Source organism: Hippoglossus stenolepis, chromosome 3 (assembly GCF_022539355.2).
Source record: "Hippoglossus stenolepis isolate QCI-W04-F060 chromosome 3, HSTE1.2, whole genome shotgun sequence".
Taxonomy (NCBI): domain Eukaryota; kingdom Metazoa; phylum Chordata; class Actinopteri; order Pleuronectiformes; family Pleuronectidae; genus Hippoglossus; species Hippoglossus stenolepis.
In genome coordinates, this window is record NC_061485.1 from 1,223,793 (window position 1) to 1,243,537 (window position 19,745).

At 44.8% G+C, this 19,745-nt stretch overlaps 2 protein-coding genes across 2 annotated transcripts in view; one reads left to right on the forward strand and one right to left on the reverse strand.

The window, feature by feature from the left end:
• Positions 1 to 19,745, forward strand: part of pcbp4 (poly(rC) binding protein 4) — a 336,110-nt gene that overhangs the window by 151,547 nt on the left and 164,818 nt on the right.
• Positions 2,697 to 19,745, reverse strand: part of dock3 (dedicator of cytokinesis 3) — a 120,159-nt gene continuing 103,110 nt past the window's right edge. The window contains 27 exon segments of the mRNA XM_047339172.1: positions 2,697 to 6,323; positions 7,629 to 7,714; positions 8,716 to 8,736; positions 8,739 to 8,834; positions 9,391 to 9,478; positions 9,673 to 9,791; positions 9,943 to 10,024; positions 10,523 to 10,667; positions 11,600 to 11,709; positions 11,828 to 11,944; positions 12,373 to 12,456; positions 12,692 to 12,871; positions 13,579 to 13,665; positions 14,238 to 14,404; positions 14,563 to 14,704; positions 14,864 to 14,968; positions 15,260 to 15,346; positions 15,614 to 15,762; positions 15,854 to 15,947; positions 16,055 to 16,115; positions 16,378 to 16,473; positions 17,493 to 17,519; positions 17,687 to 17,772; positions 17,946 to 18,094; positions 18,324 to 18,382; positions 19,116 to 19,216; positions 19,583 to 19,658. Of these exon segments, the coding sequence (XP_047195128.1) occupies positions 5,679 to 6,323; positions 7,629 to 7,714; positions 8,716 to 8,736; positions 8,739 to 8,834; positions 9,391 to 9,478; positions 9,673 to 9,791; positions 9,943 to 10,024; positions 10,523 to 10,667; positions 11,600 to 11,709; positions 11,828 to 11,944; positions 12,373 to 12,456; positions 12,692 to 12,871; positions 13,579 to 13,665; positions 14,238 to 14,404; positions 14,563 to 14,704; positions 14,864 to 14,968; positions 15,260 to 15,346; positions 15,614 to 15,762; positions 15,854 to 15,947; positions 16,055 to 16,115; positions 16,378 to 16,473; positions 17,493 to 17,519; positions 17,687 to 17,772; positions 17,946 to 18,094; positions 18,324 to 18,382; positions 19,116 to 19,216; positions 19,583 to 19,658 (3,259 nt within the window). The 3' untranslated portion in view covers positions 2,697 to 5,678.

Sequence of the window (19,745 nt, forward strand, 5' to 3'; positions counted from 1 at the left end):
ATAACTGAATTATAGACAAACCCCACACATATGAATGGAAATCTAGTTTGGATCTTACTTGTCTTAATATTTAATTCTGTTTTGTCGAAATAGCAGAAATCCTAATGTTGAATGTTGAATTGTAAACTTGTGTTTCAGAGGAGTTGTAGTGTCATGTAAATGTTACCTGATGTTTTGTGTAACCTTGATTGTTCTGTTTAAACTTAACAATAGAAATTTGCTTCTTCTTTCAGACGCAAAGAAAGATCAATCAACAGAAAAACTACAACTGAACGGTACAGTACTTCAAGTGTTTTGTGCTTGTTTGATGTCGTTGAGTTTGCTCTTTCTAATACAACTAGTTTTATTTCCTGCTGATTTTCAATTTTACTGGACACAGCATTGATATAATGGATTCGTTTTTTAAGCGCATGTTAACAAAAAATTTGAATCAGTGTAAAGTTGCTGAAACATTCTCAGAAAACCAATAGAACCAATAGAACCAATGAGATTAAAGTGTTGGATAAAGAGTAGTTTCACCTTAACAACCCGCCTCCGTCGTTTTACATGAACCTCGTTGAATGTGACGCAGTGATTTCACAAGTTGTGTTAGTGTTCAGCAGCGAGTTGTCTGTGAAAGATGATAGAGAAAATAGAATCTGTCTGTTGGGAATCATTTCTGTACAAAACCGAAGTTGATGTGAGACATGCGTCTGTTTTCTTTTCTGCAGGTCGTCAGCTGAATAACGGATCCTGATCTACACAGACGACACTTTAGGGAAATTCTGCAATAATGGTTGATATCATGAGTATTTTTCACAAAATTGGAAACCTGTATTGTATGTGTCAATCAAATTTTATTTGAAAAGCCTGTATTTACAAACCAAAATTAGCGTCATAGGGCTGAACAAGGTGTGAGATCCTCCTCGTCTCCAGTGTGGAGACCAGGTTGAGCTGCTTCTGGACTGATGCCTAGCAATGTCTCGATATGACAGAGGAAATATCACGAGTTCTCACGATGGCCAGTGTTGGTAGAAATAAGTCTGTTACGTCAGTTCCCTCCTCTCAACTACATTTCAGTGGCTCGCACACAACTTTCGTGACTTTCGAGAGGCGGGAAGAAAAAAGAAAACTTGTCCGTAGATGAGGTTTTGTCCTGACACCGTAGTTGGGTATCGTAGTTTTCCCAATTCTTGCGGTTATGAAACCGTGACATTATGAAACCCCAGAAAGCTTCGGTGTCTCTCTCTCTCTCGTCACAGTGCAGCTAATACAGGAGAATGTCAGGGACCTTTTTTAGATGCTGTTTTCAGATCATGATGCTGTATCAGACTTGACATTTTTAGGAAATTGAAGGAAAAAGAAGTGAAAAGGGATTAATTTGTATATATTTTTGTAAATATGTTATCAGCCATAATATTTAAGCTATCAAAGTATACCTTAGAACTCTGAAACGTCAGCTTTGGTACATATTCCTTTTCAGTGTGATTAGTCTATTGTCACTGTTGTGAGCTCACGAGCCTTACAAATATTTCTGTTTGAATGAATGTAACACTTTAAATACTTAAAGGGGACATAGCATGCAAATTCCACTTTGTTAGTGCTTCTACAGGTTAATGTGGGTATCTGGCTCATGTCTACCAACCCAAAAACTCTGGGAAAAAAACACTTGCGCGTTTTGTTATAGTTCCTCTAAGTCAGAAACGTCATGCTTGAGCGACTCGATTGAGCTTCCTGGGTATTGTGTCGTAACAAGGCACTGGAAGTCTCCCTACATGGTCTGAATTTATTATTTCTTTACTGTGAACACAATATCTCAAGAGTGCCTTAATGCAATTTCCTCAAATTTGGTACAAATATCCATTCTACTTAAAGATGAACTTATTTGATTTTGTGGTCAAAGGTCAAATGCCAAGGTCACGCTGGCCTCACAGAGAATGCTTTTCTTGAACTTGATATCTTAAGATAATTTTGAGGGAATGTCTTAAGATTTGGTGCAAACTTTCACTTAAACTCAAAGTGCTTGAAGTTCATCTTACTGTGTTTCAGCTGCCAAATGACCTTTACTGGAAGACAAGTGTGTACACAAAGAGAGTATTTAATATTTATCATTTCTGTTCTCTTTATATTTACTTATTTTTTTAAAGAACATTTTATACTGACATTTTGATATAAAAACACAAACACTTAGATGTTTCTGTATTGCAGCTAAATTGATTCTTATTCCTCTGTGCCTGCGACGTCATGTGTCCAAAGCATTATTTCATAATACACTGCGGTGTCTGTGGAAATAAAAAAAACAATGAGTCTTGAATCTGTTTCCGGGTCGTCCCATTCTTGTGAACACGATATCTCAAGAACAACTTAAGGGAATTTCTGAAAATATGGTGCAAACGTTCAGTGTAACTCAAAGATGACGGTTGTGGCTGTGCAGTGGGTCGTCCTCTAACCAGGAGGTTGGTGGTTCGATCCCAGTCTTCCCCATTCCTGCTGCATGCTGAAGTGTCCTTGAGCAACACAGCACATGAGACCATTGATCAGATTTTGGTGGTCAAAGGTCATAGTGACCTTATATCAATCTGGAAAAAAACGTATGTAGATGAAACCTGCACTGGTGCAACCCCAGTGCAGTACTTCTGGTTTTTTCTGTTGAGGTGTCTCCTGACTGAAGTGTGTTTGTGGTCGAACATGTGAAATGAAGACGGGCAGAGTCGTAGCCGAGTCAATGAAACACAGTTTAATGTTCGTCAATCATGAGTCCACAACACATCAGTTTGGTTAGTGAGGAGGAAAGAAAACAGTATTTACATCTACATCGTACACGTTCACAGTTCAGTACCATGCTAACACAATAAAGACTTTTATATACAAGAAATACTCCTCAGCATCATCGTACAAAGGGATTCTATCGTAGCAACTATCTGGATTTGTCATTGATGCAAAACACACAAAGTAATAAACCTTCCTCAGCTGCCCTGAAATAATCATAAGAATTAGAGAAAAGGAACTTGTATGTTTTGCTGTTGTCTAAGTTTAAAAACAGTTTTACATCAGAAAGTACAAGACACTGACAGTCTACATGTTTACAATGTTTGCCCTTTATGATCGGTATAAATACTCTGTGTATATTTACATCAACCAGCCTCGTCCCTGCACCGAAGTCCACTCGCACGTATAAAACTGTTCTGTGGAAACACCGGCTCACAAAATCCAGACTGTCTGTGAATGTTGAAACAAACCGTTCTACAACTTCAGCGCATAAAGAAACGGTTCCATATTTTAAAGGGGCCTTTGCATAGTTTATCCTCAATGCAGAAGCTGAAACTTTAATCTTAGGCCGGAATATTAACCCCCACAGAGGAGGTTATGTTTTCACCCCCTGTTCGATTGTTTATGACCAAGATTACGCAAAAACTACCGGACAAATTACGACAAAACCTGGTGGGAGGAGGAGTCAGAGAAGAACTCACTGAGTTTTGGTGCAGGTCTGGATCAGGGGGCGGATCATACTGAGCTAGGACCTTTTTCAATATTTCCGTTGTTTTCTCAGAGAATAATTCACGGATCTTGATGAAAACCATCAGATGTTTACAGGACTGATATTTATGAGTGTGTGTGATCATCAGGATCTCGTGGATTTAACTGTGGTTTCCTCAGGGGCCTGTTGGGCCGGGTGGAGACGTGAGCTCTGCTGAGTCACCATCAATTCAAATGAAGGATTTCTGCACTTTTTTATAGCTCCACATTTACAAGTAAAATCAGATTATCATTAATTATAGAAAAACTATACAAAAAGGTTACGAGAAAAAGGTTTATTACTTGTTAAGATAAGACTTTATTGATCTGAAGGAAAATTGACAAGCTTCTCAATATAAAATATCCTGAAGACTAAAGTGATAAATAAAAACTTTGTGTTTATGTGTCACTGCAGTTTTTAAATGTGGACTGTTGCTGAACTCTCTGCAGTTAACGACAGTTGTTACTGTTTTCACTGTTTCCACCGGCAACATGGAAGAACAGACACAACTCACTTCGATCTTTAGGGCAGTTAAACATTTAGATTTCCCCTTATTTTACCTCCAGTTGTTCTTGTGGTAATTGATGAATTTGTTTTTAAATTAAATGATATTTTCAGTTTTTATCCCTGAGGCTTTTACTTCTGTAAATTCGACTGTTTCCTATTTGTGTTTCCTTCTCCTGCTCTGTGTATTTTCTGTACTCGGCTACATGAGGTGAACAGGTCCTCGTTCCTTCCCGTTGAAGTGAGAACATGAGAAGACCGAATGTCTGTGACAGAACCAAAGAGTCGACGTCGAGCGATCAGCTGCACACGGCTCAATTGGTTTTTCAATTTCAAAGGAAAAGCAGAGAAGTGGTTTGACGATCTGAGCTTGTGGAAAAAAGGTTTTACATTTTTAAAACAAAAGCAAACAACGCATCATCCTTCACAGTATTTTTACACTTCATCACAGCCATTTAATATCCTGGTGATTTGAAGGTTTCCAGAACTAGACGTCAGTGCACAGCGCCCCTCCACCTCTGTGTATTCACTCACTCTCTGTTCGATCTTCCATTGAATAAACATGCATAAAAAAACTGTATTTAGGTTAAAAATGTACAGTCATTCATTTCATAAAAACTGGCAAAAAGTGTATATTTCTCAGAGTCAATATTCTCTATAAATGTCATCAACCTGATCGTTTGCACACATTTACATCGTCAGCTAAAAAAAAAAAAAGTCCTTTTCTGACGTCACAACCTTAAATTAAATGATTTCTTCACCTTCTCTTTGCTGCACGCAACGTTTTCAGGAGCTGCAACAGTGAAACCTGCCGTCGTTTGTGTGTGAGTCTTCTGAACAGGTGCACGTCATGAATCATCGCCGAGCAGCTACTAAACGACTCTGGAAGCCATTTAACTTGCATATTTCACCTTCAATCAAAAGGATTAAATATAAATTATTATTCATATACTTTTATATACTGTTTTACATGTATCTACACACTTTGATGCTTCTTTTGGAAAATATAAAAACCTCTCAGCTCCGACAGGACGTCATCATCGTTAATATATTGTATCGGGAAAAAGAGACTGAAGGAAATGACGTCTTTCATTTAAGGAGACAAAGCCTCAACCTATCGTTGGGCTTGTTGTTGTTGTTCAGGTGGAAACACTAAGCGTTTAGGTTCCGTCATTATTACAATTTCTTTATGTTTTCATATGTCTGATCTTTGCTTTTATAAAAATATGCAGAGGCTATAATTCTTATATGTTTTGATGCTCTGTTGTTAAAGTGCGTCTCGTCTGAGCGTCACCACGGTGACGAGGTATCAACCTGATAAAATCCCTTTGAAATGTTTCATGTAAAACCTGAATGACACCGTTGTGGTGCGACAGATTTTAGAAACTTGAGTAGATGACGTCAGAGTGAAAGTCTGATTGTTTAGTATTTCTGAGCTCGATGACACGAGGATGGTCGTGTGGTTGAAGGACTTTCAGACTTTCTGAGGAGCCGATGATTTTAACGTTACATCTTTGACCTTCAGTGTTTGTTCTGGTTTCTGGAGAAGGTCAGGACCGGTTCCCTCACGTCTCAGTTTCAGTTTGGTTCTCACGTCTTTCTCCTTCTTTTCTTTCTCTCTGAAAATAGTTTCTATTCTGTTTGTTCTACAAGTTTCCTCAAATCATCAGTCGACGTCTCACTCCTCGCTGATGCCGTGCTCCCACGCCACTTTAGCTTGCTCGTCCTTGGTCGCAGCGATTATGGGCTGGGAGATCTTGCGTGGCATGGGCCGTGGTGCAGGAGGCGGTGCAGACTGGGCGTCTTCTTCCGGGATGCACCCCTCTCGGAGGTAGGGCTTGGGCGGCAGGGCGGGAGGAGGCTCGTGGAGCTGGTAGAGAGGCGGGTGGTGGGGGATGTAGTGGGGGTGGAAGTGGTGGTAGTAGTGGTGTTGGGGGTGTGGCAGCCCGTCCTGCTGCGGTGGTTGTGGAGCGCCGGTGGAGGTGGAACCCTGAGCCGGGGTGACGCCTCCTGGGGCGGATTGGCTGCGGCAGGGCGGGAGTTTCACTCCGTCCAGGACCTCGGGCTCGGAGACGCTGTACCTGACGGGCTGGTACGGAGAGTCCAGGTCTTCCTGGTCTGTGGTCCAGGCCTGGCTGCTGGGGACGGACTCCAGGGTGTCTGTGCGGCTGGCCGGGGCGTCGGAGGAGGAGGCGGGGCCGCCGAAGTTGCTCTCACTGAGGGAGGAGACTCCAGAGCTGGCGCTGCCTGATAAGGTGGAGTTACTGCCATCCAGGATGGACTGTGGACTGGTGGGCGAGGCAGGTATAGGGTGCAGGGGAGACTGGAGAGAGAGAGACAGTCAGGACAGGGACATGATGGAAGTACACAGTCACTTCAAAGTGCTAAAAACAGGTGGTTCGAGAAACTCAAGTCCAGTTGACCTGCTTTTAGCACTTGGATATATCATGACCTGGATGACTGAGATTCTCCCTTCAAATCAAATTTGAAAACACAAATACTGAAACACAGAATAAGATGTGGACATAATCTACACTGACTCATCGTGAGGAGCCAGTTCATTTAGCAGGACAATGTTTATTTGATGTTTTCTTTTAACAAAAGGGTTTAAATTTGGTCTAAATCTGGACTCAAACACAGAACATGATACTGTTGAATCGCTCTCTCTCTCTGCTCACACAGAGATCTCAACATTCAAAATAAAAAAACAGTACAACACATCAGAATAAACCTTGTTTCTGTAGCGGTGTTCATAAAGAAGTTGCAGAGGAAGAGGACGATAAGAAGAACAAGAAGTGAACAAGTCAAATATTGTTGTTGTGTTTAGGATTAGAGTTAAAGATCAGGACGAGGACACGAACGTTCAAAACTAAACAGAAGTGGAAAATGGATATAAAGCAGAAGGACATAAAGAAAAGGAGTGAAGGGAGTTTCTTTCACCGATGACCTCTGATGACCTCTGATGACCTCTGATGACCTCTGCCAAGGACGTTCATCTGCGTGCGTTTCTCAGCAGCACTAAACCAACTCTACCGGACAGATTCCCATGAAACTTGGCTGAAGGATGAGATTTGGGTCAGTGAAGAACTCACTTTCGGTGCGTATCCAGATTTTTTGTTAACACTTTGAGACGTGACGACATTATTCAACATTTTCTCTTGAATAGTTCGCGGCTCTGGATGAACCATCAGACATGTTCAGAGAACTCTTATCGATGAGTGTGATCTGGTTACATTTAAGCGTGTTGGGCCTTGGCAGAGGTGTGAGCTCGACTGTTTATCTGAACCGTGGCACTTCCTGCTTCTGTTACTCTGACACACAGGAACTAGACGACACAATTTCCTCTCAACTCCACATCTGAGATCATTGAATGAATCTTGCTCAGAAAGTCTTTCACAGGATGGTTTTATCTGCAGTTTGATTTTAAATCAAACGTCTTTGTGCAGCAGCAGAAGGAAACAACGTGAAGTTTCCCAATCCTGGCACAAACGCACAAAAATGGACACAAAGAAATGCACACACGTGGAAATGCACTTTTGTTGGGGAGTGCACACGGACACATGGACAGACAGACAAGCATCCAGACCGACAGCAGGAGTGAGGAAGAGGAGGAGGAGGAGGAGGGTACCTTTCTTAAGGAGCGCGCGGGGAGAGCTGGAGGGAGGTCGCTGACCTGGTGGTGGAAAGCGTCAAAGTGCATCGACAGGTGTTGCCCTACAGGGGGGGACACAGCAGGACTGACTGAGAGAGAGGCACACTCACGCACCTCAGACCAGAGAGGAAGAGGAGGAGGATGGAGAGAGCGGGAGGAGAAAGAGAGAGAGAGGGAGGAAGGAGGCTGCAGCAGGAGGACTAAAGAGGAAGAGTCGGAGCAGAGCAGAGGTGGAGGAGTGTGTGAGGGGGAGCACTCGACCAATCAGGAGTCAGTCTCAGCTGTCAATCATGACGTCTCAGCCTGTTTTCATATCATCAAATAACTGATTCAAACCAAACTGATCAGAAACACTTGAACAAACATCAGTGAGATAAGAACGAGCTGAAACACACACACACACACACACACACACACACACACACACACACACACACACACACACACACACACACACACACGTTAAAGCTTGGGTTGGTAATCCTGGAAAAGCAAGGCTACACTTTACAAATCCCACCCCCTCCTATTGGGTCGTCAAAGCTCCGCCCCTGAAAACACATGGTGGCACACTGATTGACAGCGGCTGGAAGACGACTTTTCTGTGACTCGCTCGCTAACCTCTGACCTCCAGCTGATTAGTGACGGACAGGTTCACCAGCCAATCCTTGGATTCCCTCGTGTTTATTACAGTCCTGACACCTCTTCCCCTTTTCTCCAGAAGACTTTATTTAGTACTGGTTCTCGGAACACGAAGTGGATTTCACCAAATAAGATAAAAAGTGTTTCAGAAACAAATTACCAACCTTAAACACAACGTAACAACACAAACAACACAAACAACATGCACATCCAAAACAGAGGAGTTTACCTGCAGTCGTGTCAGAGGAACGACTGAACTCACGAAGCAAAGAAAATATTCAGGCACAAGTCCGTGCATGTAACACACACACACACACACACACACACACACACACACACACACACACACACACACACACACACACACACACACACACACACACACACACACACACACACACACACTCACACACCAGTGTCATACCGTGAGGCAGGTTGCGAGGGGAACGGGAGGTGCCATGACAGTGCCAGCGTGGGCAGAGAGGAAGGGGAGAGCATCTCTGCTTCCACTGTCCAAACTCCAACTACTGGGGGTGGTGAGCACTGAGGACAGAGGACAGAGGACAGAGGACAGAGGAGAGAGGAGAGAGGAGAGAGGACAAAGGAGAGAGGAGAGAGGAGAGAGGAGAGAGGAGAGAGGAGAGAGGAGAGAGGAGAGAGGAGAGGACAAAGGAGAGAGGAGAGAGAGAGGAGAGAGGAGAGGGAGAGGAGAGAGAGGAGAGAGGAGAGAGGAGAGAGGAGAGAGGAGAGAGAGGAGAGAGGAGAGAGGAGAGGGAGAGGAGAGAGGAGAGAGGAGAGAGGAGAGAGGAGAGAGGAGAGGAGAGGGGAGAGGGGAGAGAGGAGACAGGAGGAGAGGAGAGGAGAGGAGAGAGGAGAGAGGAGAGGGGAGAGAGGAGAGAGGAGAGAGGATAGAGGGGAGAGGAGAGAGGAGAGAGGAGAGAGGGAGAGGAGAGGAAAGGAAAGAGGAGAAAAGAGAGAAGAAAGAGAGAAAGAAAGGAGGTGGAGAAGAAAGAGAGAAAGAAAGGAGGTGGAGAAGATAAATGTTTCTTCCTTTTGAATAGAATCTCGTGCTCGTGTGAGTGACAGCTGGAGCTCGTACCTTTCTCAGCCACGGAGAGGTTGGGGTCGCTGCAGGGTTTACACGGACCAATCACCTGATGGAACAGCGCCCGCTGGAAGTTCGCTGGCTGAAGAGAGAGAGAGAGACAGAGACAGAGAGAGAGAGAGAGAGAAGCAGAGGTAACGCCCACCAGCCAATCAGTGAAGTTTCCATCTACAAACATTAGACTCATATGACGTCCCTGGGACGTTGTCTCCGGCCGTCAGCTGCAGCTTCTCTGCTGTTCATGACACATTGCTGTTGGGTCCTGTCGGTCAGTACCTGGCCGTTCTCCGTGATGTTGGTGTACATGGCGCTGCTCGGCCGCTCCCTGTGCGGCGGCAGCAGCATCAGCATCTCTCTGTTGTGTCTGTACTTGTCCGGCAGAGAAGGAGACCCGACTGCAGGAGGACACACAGGAGGGAGGAGTCAACAGAAACATACTAGTGTCTGAAAAACAGAAATGAATTCACCGAATGTTTCATGTAAACTCATCAAACATTCCTCCATGTGGTGCTCGTGGGCGGCACTGAGGTACAGTGGGCTGCTCACCTCTGATGGTGGAGGGGGCGGAGTGTATCATCTGAGAGGGCGCAGAGTGGGTGGAGCTAAGGCTAGAGGAGGAGGGGCTTGCCTGCGAAGGAGAAACACGAATTAATTAAGTGGAAAGAGTGATACGCTGTGTGTGTCACAGTTCACCTTCATACACTATGATTTCTATTAATCTTCATTTAGTATTTGTTCAATATAAAACAAAGTACATGACAGTTATTCTTCATGATGTCACTGAGTTTCAGTCATGTTGCATTCACAATAATATGAGATCACTGTGACCTTTGACCTTAACTGAAATCCAATCAGTCTGTGAGTCCAAGTGAACATTTGTGCCATATTTAAAAGTTTGTCTTTTGAGGCGTTCTTAAGAAAACACGTTCACGAGGCAGGAACAGGGTTTTTGCAAGGTCACAGTGACCTTTGACCCATGAATTTTCATCTGTTCAGTCCAAGAGGCCAAGTTCCAATGGCTGCCACATAGAAATATTATACAACCTGATTTTAAGCCCATAAAAAAAAGCACAAATCTTGGACTCGTCTCCTGCAGGTTGCTCTGACAGCGCGGACATGGACTCACCTGCATGCGGTAGAAGTCCTCTGGGTGCTCCACCACCATCCCATCGGCCAGGATCAGCAGATTGCCAACGTTCCCCATCTCACTGGAGTTGTGGGAGGAGAGAGAGGAGGAGGAGTTGCGCACTGGAGTCAAAACAGCTATGGGGCTGGGAGGTTGCAACCGAGGAGAGACGGGGAAGTTGGAGGAGGAGAGGGAGGAGGGAGGAGGAGAGAGGAGAGGAAAGAGGGAGAAGAAGAGGGAAGAGGAAGAGAGAGGAGAGGAGAGGAGGGAGAAGAGGAGAGGAAGGAGGGAGGAGGAGACAGGAGAGGAAAGAGGGAGAAGAGAAGAGGGAGAAGAGGAGAGGAAGGAGGGAGGAGGAGACAGGAGAGGAAAGAGGGAGAAGAGGGAAGAGGGAGAAGAGGAGAGGAAGGAGGAGAGGGGACAGGAAGGAGGGAGAAGAGGAGAGGAAGGAGGGAGGAGGAGACAGGAGAGGAAAGAGGGAGAATAGGAGGGAAGAGGGAGAAGAGGAGAGGAAGGAGGGAGAAGAGAGAGGAAAGAGGGAGAATAGGAGGAGGGAGAAGAGGAGAGGAAGGAGGGAGCAGAGGAGAGGAAGGAGGGAGGAGGGACAGGAAGGAGGGAGAAGAAGAGGGAGGAGGGAGAAGAGGAGAGGAAGGAGGGAGCAGGGGACAGGAAGGAGGGAGAAGAGGAGAGGAAGGAGGGAGGAGAACAAGGGCCAAGCGAGGAGCCGTGCAGAGTGCATTCAAAAAGAAAACGCAAAACAGCAACCGCAACATGCGTGAAGTGATGTGGTGGGAAGGAGAGAGACACAGGGCGATATGATGGGAAGAGAAAGAGAGAAAATGGAAGAATTTCAGAACATGTGATGTGTCCAGGCGACGGTAGAAGACACAGAGATGAAGTGAGGAAGAAGAAGCAGGTGAAGTCCAGTGTGTTAAATAAGCAGAGGTCGTCAATGAGGTGGAATCAGCGTCACAAAGAGACATGAAGAGAGAAGGTGTGTGAACATGTGACACTGTGAGCGGATGAGTGCGTCGCTCAGCGAGGACGAAGCAGTGTGTGTGTGTGTGGGGGGCTGACCTGTGCCGGTGCATGAGTTTGAAGCTCTCGGGGCTCAGGGGGCTGTGTGAGGCCAGGATCCCTCTGGGAGTGTTGGCTCCTGACACGGCCTTGTCCAAACCAGGAAGACCCTGCAGCGCCACATAGAAACACTGCTCTGAATATTCACACCGCCCGCACGCTCAGGACAGCTCAGACCGACGAGACGGGAAAGCTGGAAGCAAAGTGCGACAGGCTGCGTGCACTCACGTGGCAGAGGCTGCTCCTCATCATCTGGAACTGATCGATCAGCTTCTTGTGCAGCGGCCGCATCTCTGGGTGCACCAGCTTCTCGTGCACCGCCAGGCCGACTCCGAGGATGTGAACCTGAGGGAAACGTGAAGCATCGTGTTCAGTGTGTGAAGAAACCCTGAGCTCTCTCTGTCTTCACAGCATCAACATCTCCTCTCCTCTCCCCAACATATATACAGTTTACTCATCCATTAAAGTATGAGGATGAACCATTGGGCCTCATAAAAGATCATGTTTGGATTCTTTTCCTACGTTTATACGAACATCCACAGCTTCTGTCTTCAGAAAAGTGTGAGTCTGAGTTTTAGCAGAATTAACGTCCCAATAAAACCATATATGGCTGCACTTCCTGCCCCATGTCACAGGGGAAAAGAGAAAGAAGAAGAATTTTACAAAGTCAGGGATTGAAGTTGTGATTTCAGAGATGCAGAGGGGAGCAGAGGAAACGTCACAGCAGCGTCAGCAGAGGAGTTAGGAGACCAGAGCAGAGCCTGAGGCCTCACCTGCTCCTGCATCAGGTCTTTGAGCTGCGTGATCTTCTCCGTGTCCTCAGGGTGGCTGGTGATGTATTCCTTATCAAAGAAAGCCTGGTCACAAAGAAAAGGATCTGATAAAAGTCATGCATTTTAAATACTCAGGTACGATATGTTATTATTATGAGACAGCCCAAATAGTGATGACAGCAGCGCTTAGCCCTGTGCTAATGCTATCTGTGATCTGTTGAGGCAGTCAGAAGTTCAGTGTGATGATCAGTCACAGGTTTGTAGCTTCAGGATCAAACATGAGGAACTTTATGGACATTTCACACTTCTCCAGTCCGACCTCTTGGTATCTGGCGATGCCTCCGTTGACGGCAGCGTCGATGACTCCGTTCAGGGTCATGCTGAGCAGGTTGATGTTGCCGTGCAGCTGCTTGTGCTGGTACTGACTGATCAGAGTCCGCAGCTCCTGGTTCTTGTTCTCCACCACAGAGACGGCGTTTTCCAACGGACTCACCTCCACCTGGAAGAGGAGGATTCACATTCTGTCCATGAACTCACTCTACAGGGGAACACGACTGTGTTGCCTCAGTGACACAGTGTGGACATTAATAACCAACTGACACAAACAAATATTAACTCCGGAAAAAGTCTGCAACCGATTCTGCAGACATTCCTCAGAGCGTCTAAAATCTCAAAAGACTAATTTCTCACACAGAGATTTGATCTGCTTCTAAACGGTCTGTGGTAAAGATCCTGATGACGATGATGGGTCCAATGTACATTTTGTATAAAACCCATTAAATTGTGATGCAGATCTGGATCCAGGGATTATGATCTCTTTCATTAACATTGTGAGAAAGGACGTTCTCTCAGAGAATAATAATGAATCTTGATGATCCATATTTAGATATTTATGGTTGTGTGGGAATGATTGAATTTATTGACTGTTGCTTCCTTGGCAGATGTTTTTCTGATGTCTGACATTCTACATGTTTCCTGTTAATGCTTCATTGTTTGTGTGAAGTTTCTCTTTGTGGTTTCATCACAAATCATTTCACATAGTTTGACTTCCTCCTCCTTCACCACAGCCTGATGTTGAACCTGAAACATCTCGCCTCACACCCTGCAGGGGGTTTACCAGCGTATTTAAAGACTGGCAGCAGGAAGTCTGTGGTTTATTTTTTCCACATTGTATCTACTGTCCATCACATTTTTCAGTTCACTCACCAGCTCTCGCTTCTCCACCTCAAACCAGCGAGAGATTCCAGGCAGAGGGTGCGTGAGGATCAGGGTGGTCCTCTCGATCCAGAGACTCTGAAACACAGAGAATCCAGAACGTTTGGTCTGAACATCAGCAGCTCTGAGCTTTTTGAAAATGATAAATGAAAACCATCACAAAGGATTTTCTGGGTGGCACAGTGGTGCAGTGGTTAGCACCTCACTGTCCCCTCACAGCAGGAAGGTTCCGGGTTCAAACCATCAAACCTTTATTTGTGTAAAGATGGACATGGATGCAGACCGAGACCAGGCTTTCCACTTTCAAAGGCTCCTTTCAAACGTCCCTGAGAAACTGAGGCTCCATCAGGTGGATCCGTCCCGGCCCAACATATCCCAGCATTCATTGTGCTTCACTAACAAACCAGAACGTAACGGTGCCGGAGACTTCAGCTCTGTTGCTAGGCAACACCAATAAGGGCAGGATGAGCTGGGGACTCACTGAAATCCTCTTTGGACCGGACCGTCTCATTTTGGTTTGGATTAAAACTGTGGATTTCTCAGGGTTTGTTGGAAACATTTTGTAAAATGTGAATCCACAAGTCAACAGAATATGAAGACATTCAGCAGAGACTTGCAGGAAAGAGCGTGTGAACTTTTCTCCTGCTCACCTTGAACTCGTTGTCTCGGTCTTTGGATCCTTTGTGGAACGGCCGGTCGTAACGGAAACGCCGAACGTTGTTGACCCGGTAGAAGCTCTTGATGCGGTCCGGTACTCGGTCCATTTGCAGCACGGTGACGCCGTCTGGCACCGGTGTCACGGCGTAGATCTGGAGGTCTGAGGGGAGGAGGTTAAAGAGCCGACCGAAAACATGGAGGACGTAGAAACGCATAAAAACGAACTTCCATAGAAGCTGCAGGAAACATTCATATTCAAATGAGACGAACACCAGCACGTGCACACTTTAACACTTTCTACTGTTTTCTGAAGGATACACTGGGCGTCGCACTGCAGAATCGCCTCATCCGGCTGATTGGGATGCTGCATCGCAATGGCTTGTGGGAATTCTCCCAGCATCCTTTGCTGGAAGGCCTCTAACCTTTCGTAGTCATGACCACGACACACAAACTCTTTGTTCTGGAGAGATCAAAGTCAAAGTGTGAGCTCTTCCAAAAGTCGTTTACTTCCAGAATAAAAGGTTTTTAAAAAATCAGAGTTTTATCATTTGAGGAAAAACCTTTGAGACGATAAACTTAGCAATAGAAATAGAAAATGAAAAACAAACATTGAACTCACTCTGAGGAAGAAGGGGAACTTCCTGCCGTAGAATCCCACCCTGAAGAACTCTGGCTCCAGACGCTGCTGCTCCATAATGTTGTCATAATACGCCGCCTCCATTTTCTACACACACACACACACACACACACACACACACACACACACACACACAACCTATAACACAAAATGGCAGCGCTCGTATCGTCCGTCTTTATTCACAATCTGTGGCTTCTCATGTATGTGTTGTGTTTCGTGGTCAAAAATACAGTGGAATCAATCTTCATCACTGCAGGACGGCGCAGTTTGAACAGGAAGTGGTTTTCAGAGAGGATCTCAAACCGCGACGGGAACAGGAGACGTGTTGATGAGTCACTGATGAAAAGCTCGTTTGTGAGGTGTGGTGCAGCCGCTCACCCGTATCCAGCTCAGACTCTGGTAGTCGTACAGAGATTCATACTGGAAGGCCAGCTCCCTGCAAAGAGGGATCCCATACTCCCAGCACTGGAGCACACACACAGGCACACACACACACACACACACACACACACACACACACACACACACACACAAAGATTGCATTAGTGTGATTTGAAAATGAATCATGATCTTGTCTCTTCCTTCAGATTCTGTTCATTCACATGTAGATTGTGTTTATAGAGACTAGTGGAATATAAGAGATAAAACATGCTCAGTTATATTTAAGGACTCCATCGTGTGTGTGTGTGTGTGTGTGTGTGTGTGTGTGTGTGTGTGTGTGTGTGTGTGTACCTTTCCCTTGTTGAAGTAGTGGATGACCTTGCGGCAGAGCGCCTCCTTGCGGTGCCACTCGGTCTGAGCAGAATAATGCAGGAACTCTTTCAGCGGACGCTCGTCCCAGTGCAGCAGCTCCCAGTACAACAGCAGAGTGAACGCAGCCTCTGTGGACACACAACCACCGTGCACAACGACAACAGTCATAAACCCTCCATACAGTGTGTGTGTGTGTGCGTCTCTTTGTGCGTGCTGTACCTGTGTAGTTCTCAGCCTGTAGATGCATATCACACAGCTTGTGGATGTAGCGGATGTACATCTCCTCCTTGTTGATCTCTGACTTGTAGAAGTTCTGACACAAAGCACAGGAACACAATTTCACTTCCATAAGTTCCTTTTTTTTAAAATTCTTGATGATTTCCATCAAACTTTGTAAACCTGATGGAAACTTGATCTTACCAGCAGGTTGACGGTGCAGCCGATCTTCTTGTTCTCCGTCTCGTCTCCCTTCATACAGTCCCTGAAGACAAGAGAAGACCCTCAGGTGACATTTGGGAAAAACAAGACTCGTGGCCACAAGATAAAAATCTGCAAACTGAACTGAAGAAGCCTCCTGGACGAGAAATGAAATGTTCGGCCTCTATAAGGAGCTTTAGTTTGACTCTGCTGTAGTTTTAATAATACTTATATTATGTGTGTGTGTGTGTGTGTGTGTGTGTGTGTGTGTGTGTGTGTGTGTGTGTGTGTGTGTGTGTGTGTGTGTGTGTGTGTGTGTGTGTTACCTGTAGTCCAGCAGTCGCTCCATCAGCCGTGTGACGGACGTAACGAAGGAAACGCCCGTCTCTCTCCACGTCTCCTGCTCGATCTTCTCCAACAGACTTTGAGGAAAAACAGACGTAAATTAAACACAGAGTCGAGACGTCGTGATCTGAAAACAGTGAGTGTCCATTTGTTTTTACACTTTTCACCGAAACTGAGCGAACTGAAAACAAAGCAAAGGTAAAAAAACAGACTTTAAACTTTCATTACACTTAATTGGACCTTTGGGAGAGAAGAGAAAATTAGTGAGGTTAAAGTAAAACAGCAGAAAATAACTTTAATGAGCTCACGAGGTAACAAGGCTCAACTGGATTCTTCTCTAAAAACATCCCACAGATGCAAACAGATATTTTAACACGACGATAAAAGGAGAATTTAAGATATAAACAGGTAACATCTGTTTTCACATCTGTATCACAACAATAAATAAACCTTTAAATTAATTGAATCACTCGATCCTTTATCTCTTAGTTCAGAGCCGCCCTGCATCACACTCAGCCTGAAGAACTTTACAGAATCTTACTTTAACTAAATAAGTAGCTGGACTTTCAGCGGAGAGAAAACTTGGTTGCCACGTGATGGAACTCCGTCTCTTATCGTGTTCGGGTTCTGACGTACGTGGACGTTGTGTATTTGGAGTTTTCGACGCTCGAGTCCAAAGAGGGAACGAGTCAGTTACAGAGGAGGGACTCAGTCTCAATAAACCTCAAAAACCTTTCACAATAAAACTCTATGGACGGATGTAAATACCAGGTCTGAGTGAGACTCTACAAGAGGGGACGGGGGGACGGGGGGGACAGGGGTTGTCTGTGCTTTCTTTGCCTTCCTTTTTACTTGGTGACGTTTTTATTATACTTTGTATTAAAGTGTAGTTCAGGCCACAACTTTCTGTTCAAACCCGAACGAGTCAGAGAGAAAAAACTAACCGAGCCCGATGTTTCCATCTCGTGTGTTTTGTGCTTCTGTATTTGTTTGTAATTTCACATTTTTTTAATATCTAAATATGTCTAAATAAAAAATAATGATTTCCTACAAATGTGAAACCTCATGTGTGTTCCTGTGTGTCAGTGTGTCGTACCTGGGGTAGGGCCCAAACAGCTGGGTTCTAGTCCCGCAGCACAGAGCAAAGCAAACACACGAGAGAGTGTTAGAGCAGGAGAGCAGAGTTAATGAGTGTTAACAAGAAGAGACGGATTAAATCAGACAGAGACGGATTAAAAGAGACAGAGACGAAGGTGAGAGACAGAGAAACGGCCGGTTCAGGCTCCTCACAGCAAACTGAAGAGTTCTCTGTAGTTCTCGTCTCCTTTCCCTTCAGAAACCAAACTGTCCAGTTTATCGATCAGTTCAGCCTCCACCTGCACACACACACACACACACACACACACACACACACACACACACACACACACACACACACACACACTACACAAACAACACAAACCATCAGGGCTTCTTCATCTGCAGGTCATCACGTGTGTGTGTGTGTGTGTGTGTGTGTGTGTGTGTGTGTGTGTGTGTGTGTGTTTACCTGCTTGAAGTTTCCATTCTTGCGTTGCTCCCAGTCCATCATGTCGTGGAAGATGGGAATCATGATGTTCCTCACCTCCACCTGAGGGACCAGCGTCACTCCCAGGAACGGGCCGATCATACCGGGGATGAAATGGATCTTATTCTCACCTGCAGCCGGAGCACAGACACTTTCATCAGTCAACCAATAATCAATTAAACTAACACCAGGAGAGAAACAGCAGCAATGCACAGGTCACTTATGGCCTTGTTGAGACAAGTGGGATGCAAATAAAGTTTGTGTCGATGAAAGAGCAGAGAGACTTCACAGGGGAGGACGTCCTGCATCTGTTCACATCTGCTTCTGTAAACCACTGCCCTGCAGTTTGTCACATCTCACCCAGGTTCTGCCACATGCTGAACAGCTCGTAGGTCATCATCACCCTCATGTCACCGTACCTGCACAGGCAGAAGTAAGAAGGCGTTACAACACGTGACCGAGGACATATTTAAACCTGAAGTTCATGTCCTGACTGAGACTAAAACAGAAGAAACACAAAACTTCAGGTTATTTTTCCCCTTTTGTTTTAATGGGATTCATCACATAATAAAACAAACAAAACATTCACTTGCAGAATCTAACTTAACAAGTTTATCATCTGGTGTTTTAACGTTTCTCTGGTTCAGGTCAATATTGCTCTAATTATCCTAATTATCACAATAAGTGAAATTCTTCTGTCGCCCACTCGGCCTCTTCCCTGTGTGACTCAGCTGAAGAACAGACACTTGTGAAACCAGGGGATGACTTTTCGATCTGAATTAGAAACGTGTGGTTTTTCACTTCCACCACACAGGTCATGTTTTCACTGTTCGTCACCAGGATTACACAACGAGCATCAACTGTTTGATTTGAACTAGCAAAGCACTTTGTGTTAGAAAGGTGCTAGAGAAATAAAGTTGTGATTGTTATTAATGGGTTTAAGGAAATAAAAAAAATAGACATTAAAAACATTCACTGAAATTTGCTGCAGAGCCAGATAAAGATCCAGAGTTTGGTTAATTTCTCCTTTCAACTATATCAGGGAATGTTTTACTGTTTATATGTTTTGTGTAACTGATGCAACACATACACATGAAATATGGAGATAAAGTGAAGTGAAACACCCTGTTAGTTACTTCCTGTTCCTCTTACTTGTCTAAAACCTTTTTCCTCTTCGCAGGACTCAGGTTCTCCAGCTGCAAACTGGGCTGGTTGATGTAGAGTACGGCCAAACTGAAGTAGGAGTTCCACACCTGCACACACACACACACACACACACACACACACACATTGAAAATGTATGTTTTTTTTACCATCTACAATATTTGTCTTTTTTCTTTTCTTTTTGTGAATTTACTGGGTTTATCTTTCGTAGTTTAATTCATAGTTGTATTTACACCGTCATCAAAACAGTGTGGAGGTGGATCATAAATAAATATCCTGCATTATAACAAAAGTGAAAAAGAATCGTATCGAAGCAACAACAGTACATTAAGAAGAAAAAAGGTGTTAAAACAACAGGAAACATTATTTTAGACACTGTCAGTTTCCAGTTGGTTAGTCACTTTCATGCACGCACACACACACACACACACACACACACACACACACACACACACCTTAAAATCAAATTCTGCTTCGGTGAAGTTCTTGTGCAGAGCAGGTGACAAATACTGAGCCGTGGTCAGGATGATGCTGCAGAAAGAGAACACACACACACACACAGACACACACACACACAGACAGACACACACACAGTGTCAGATGTGTGTCCAAGCTGTC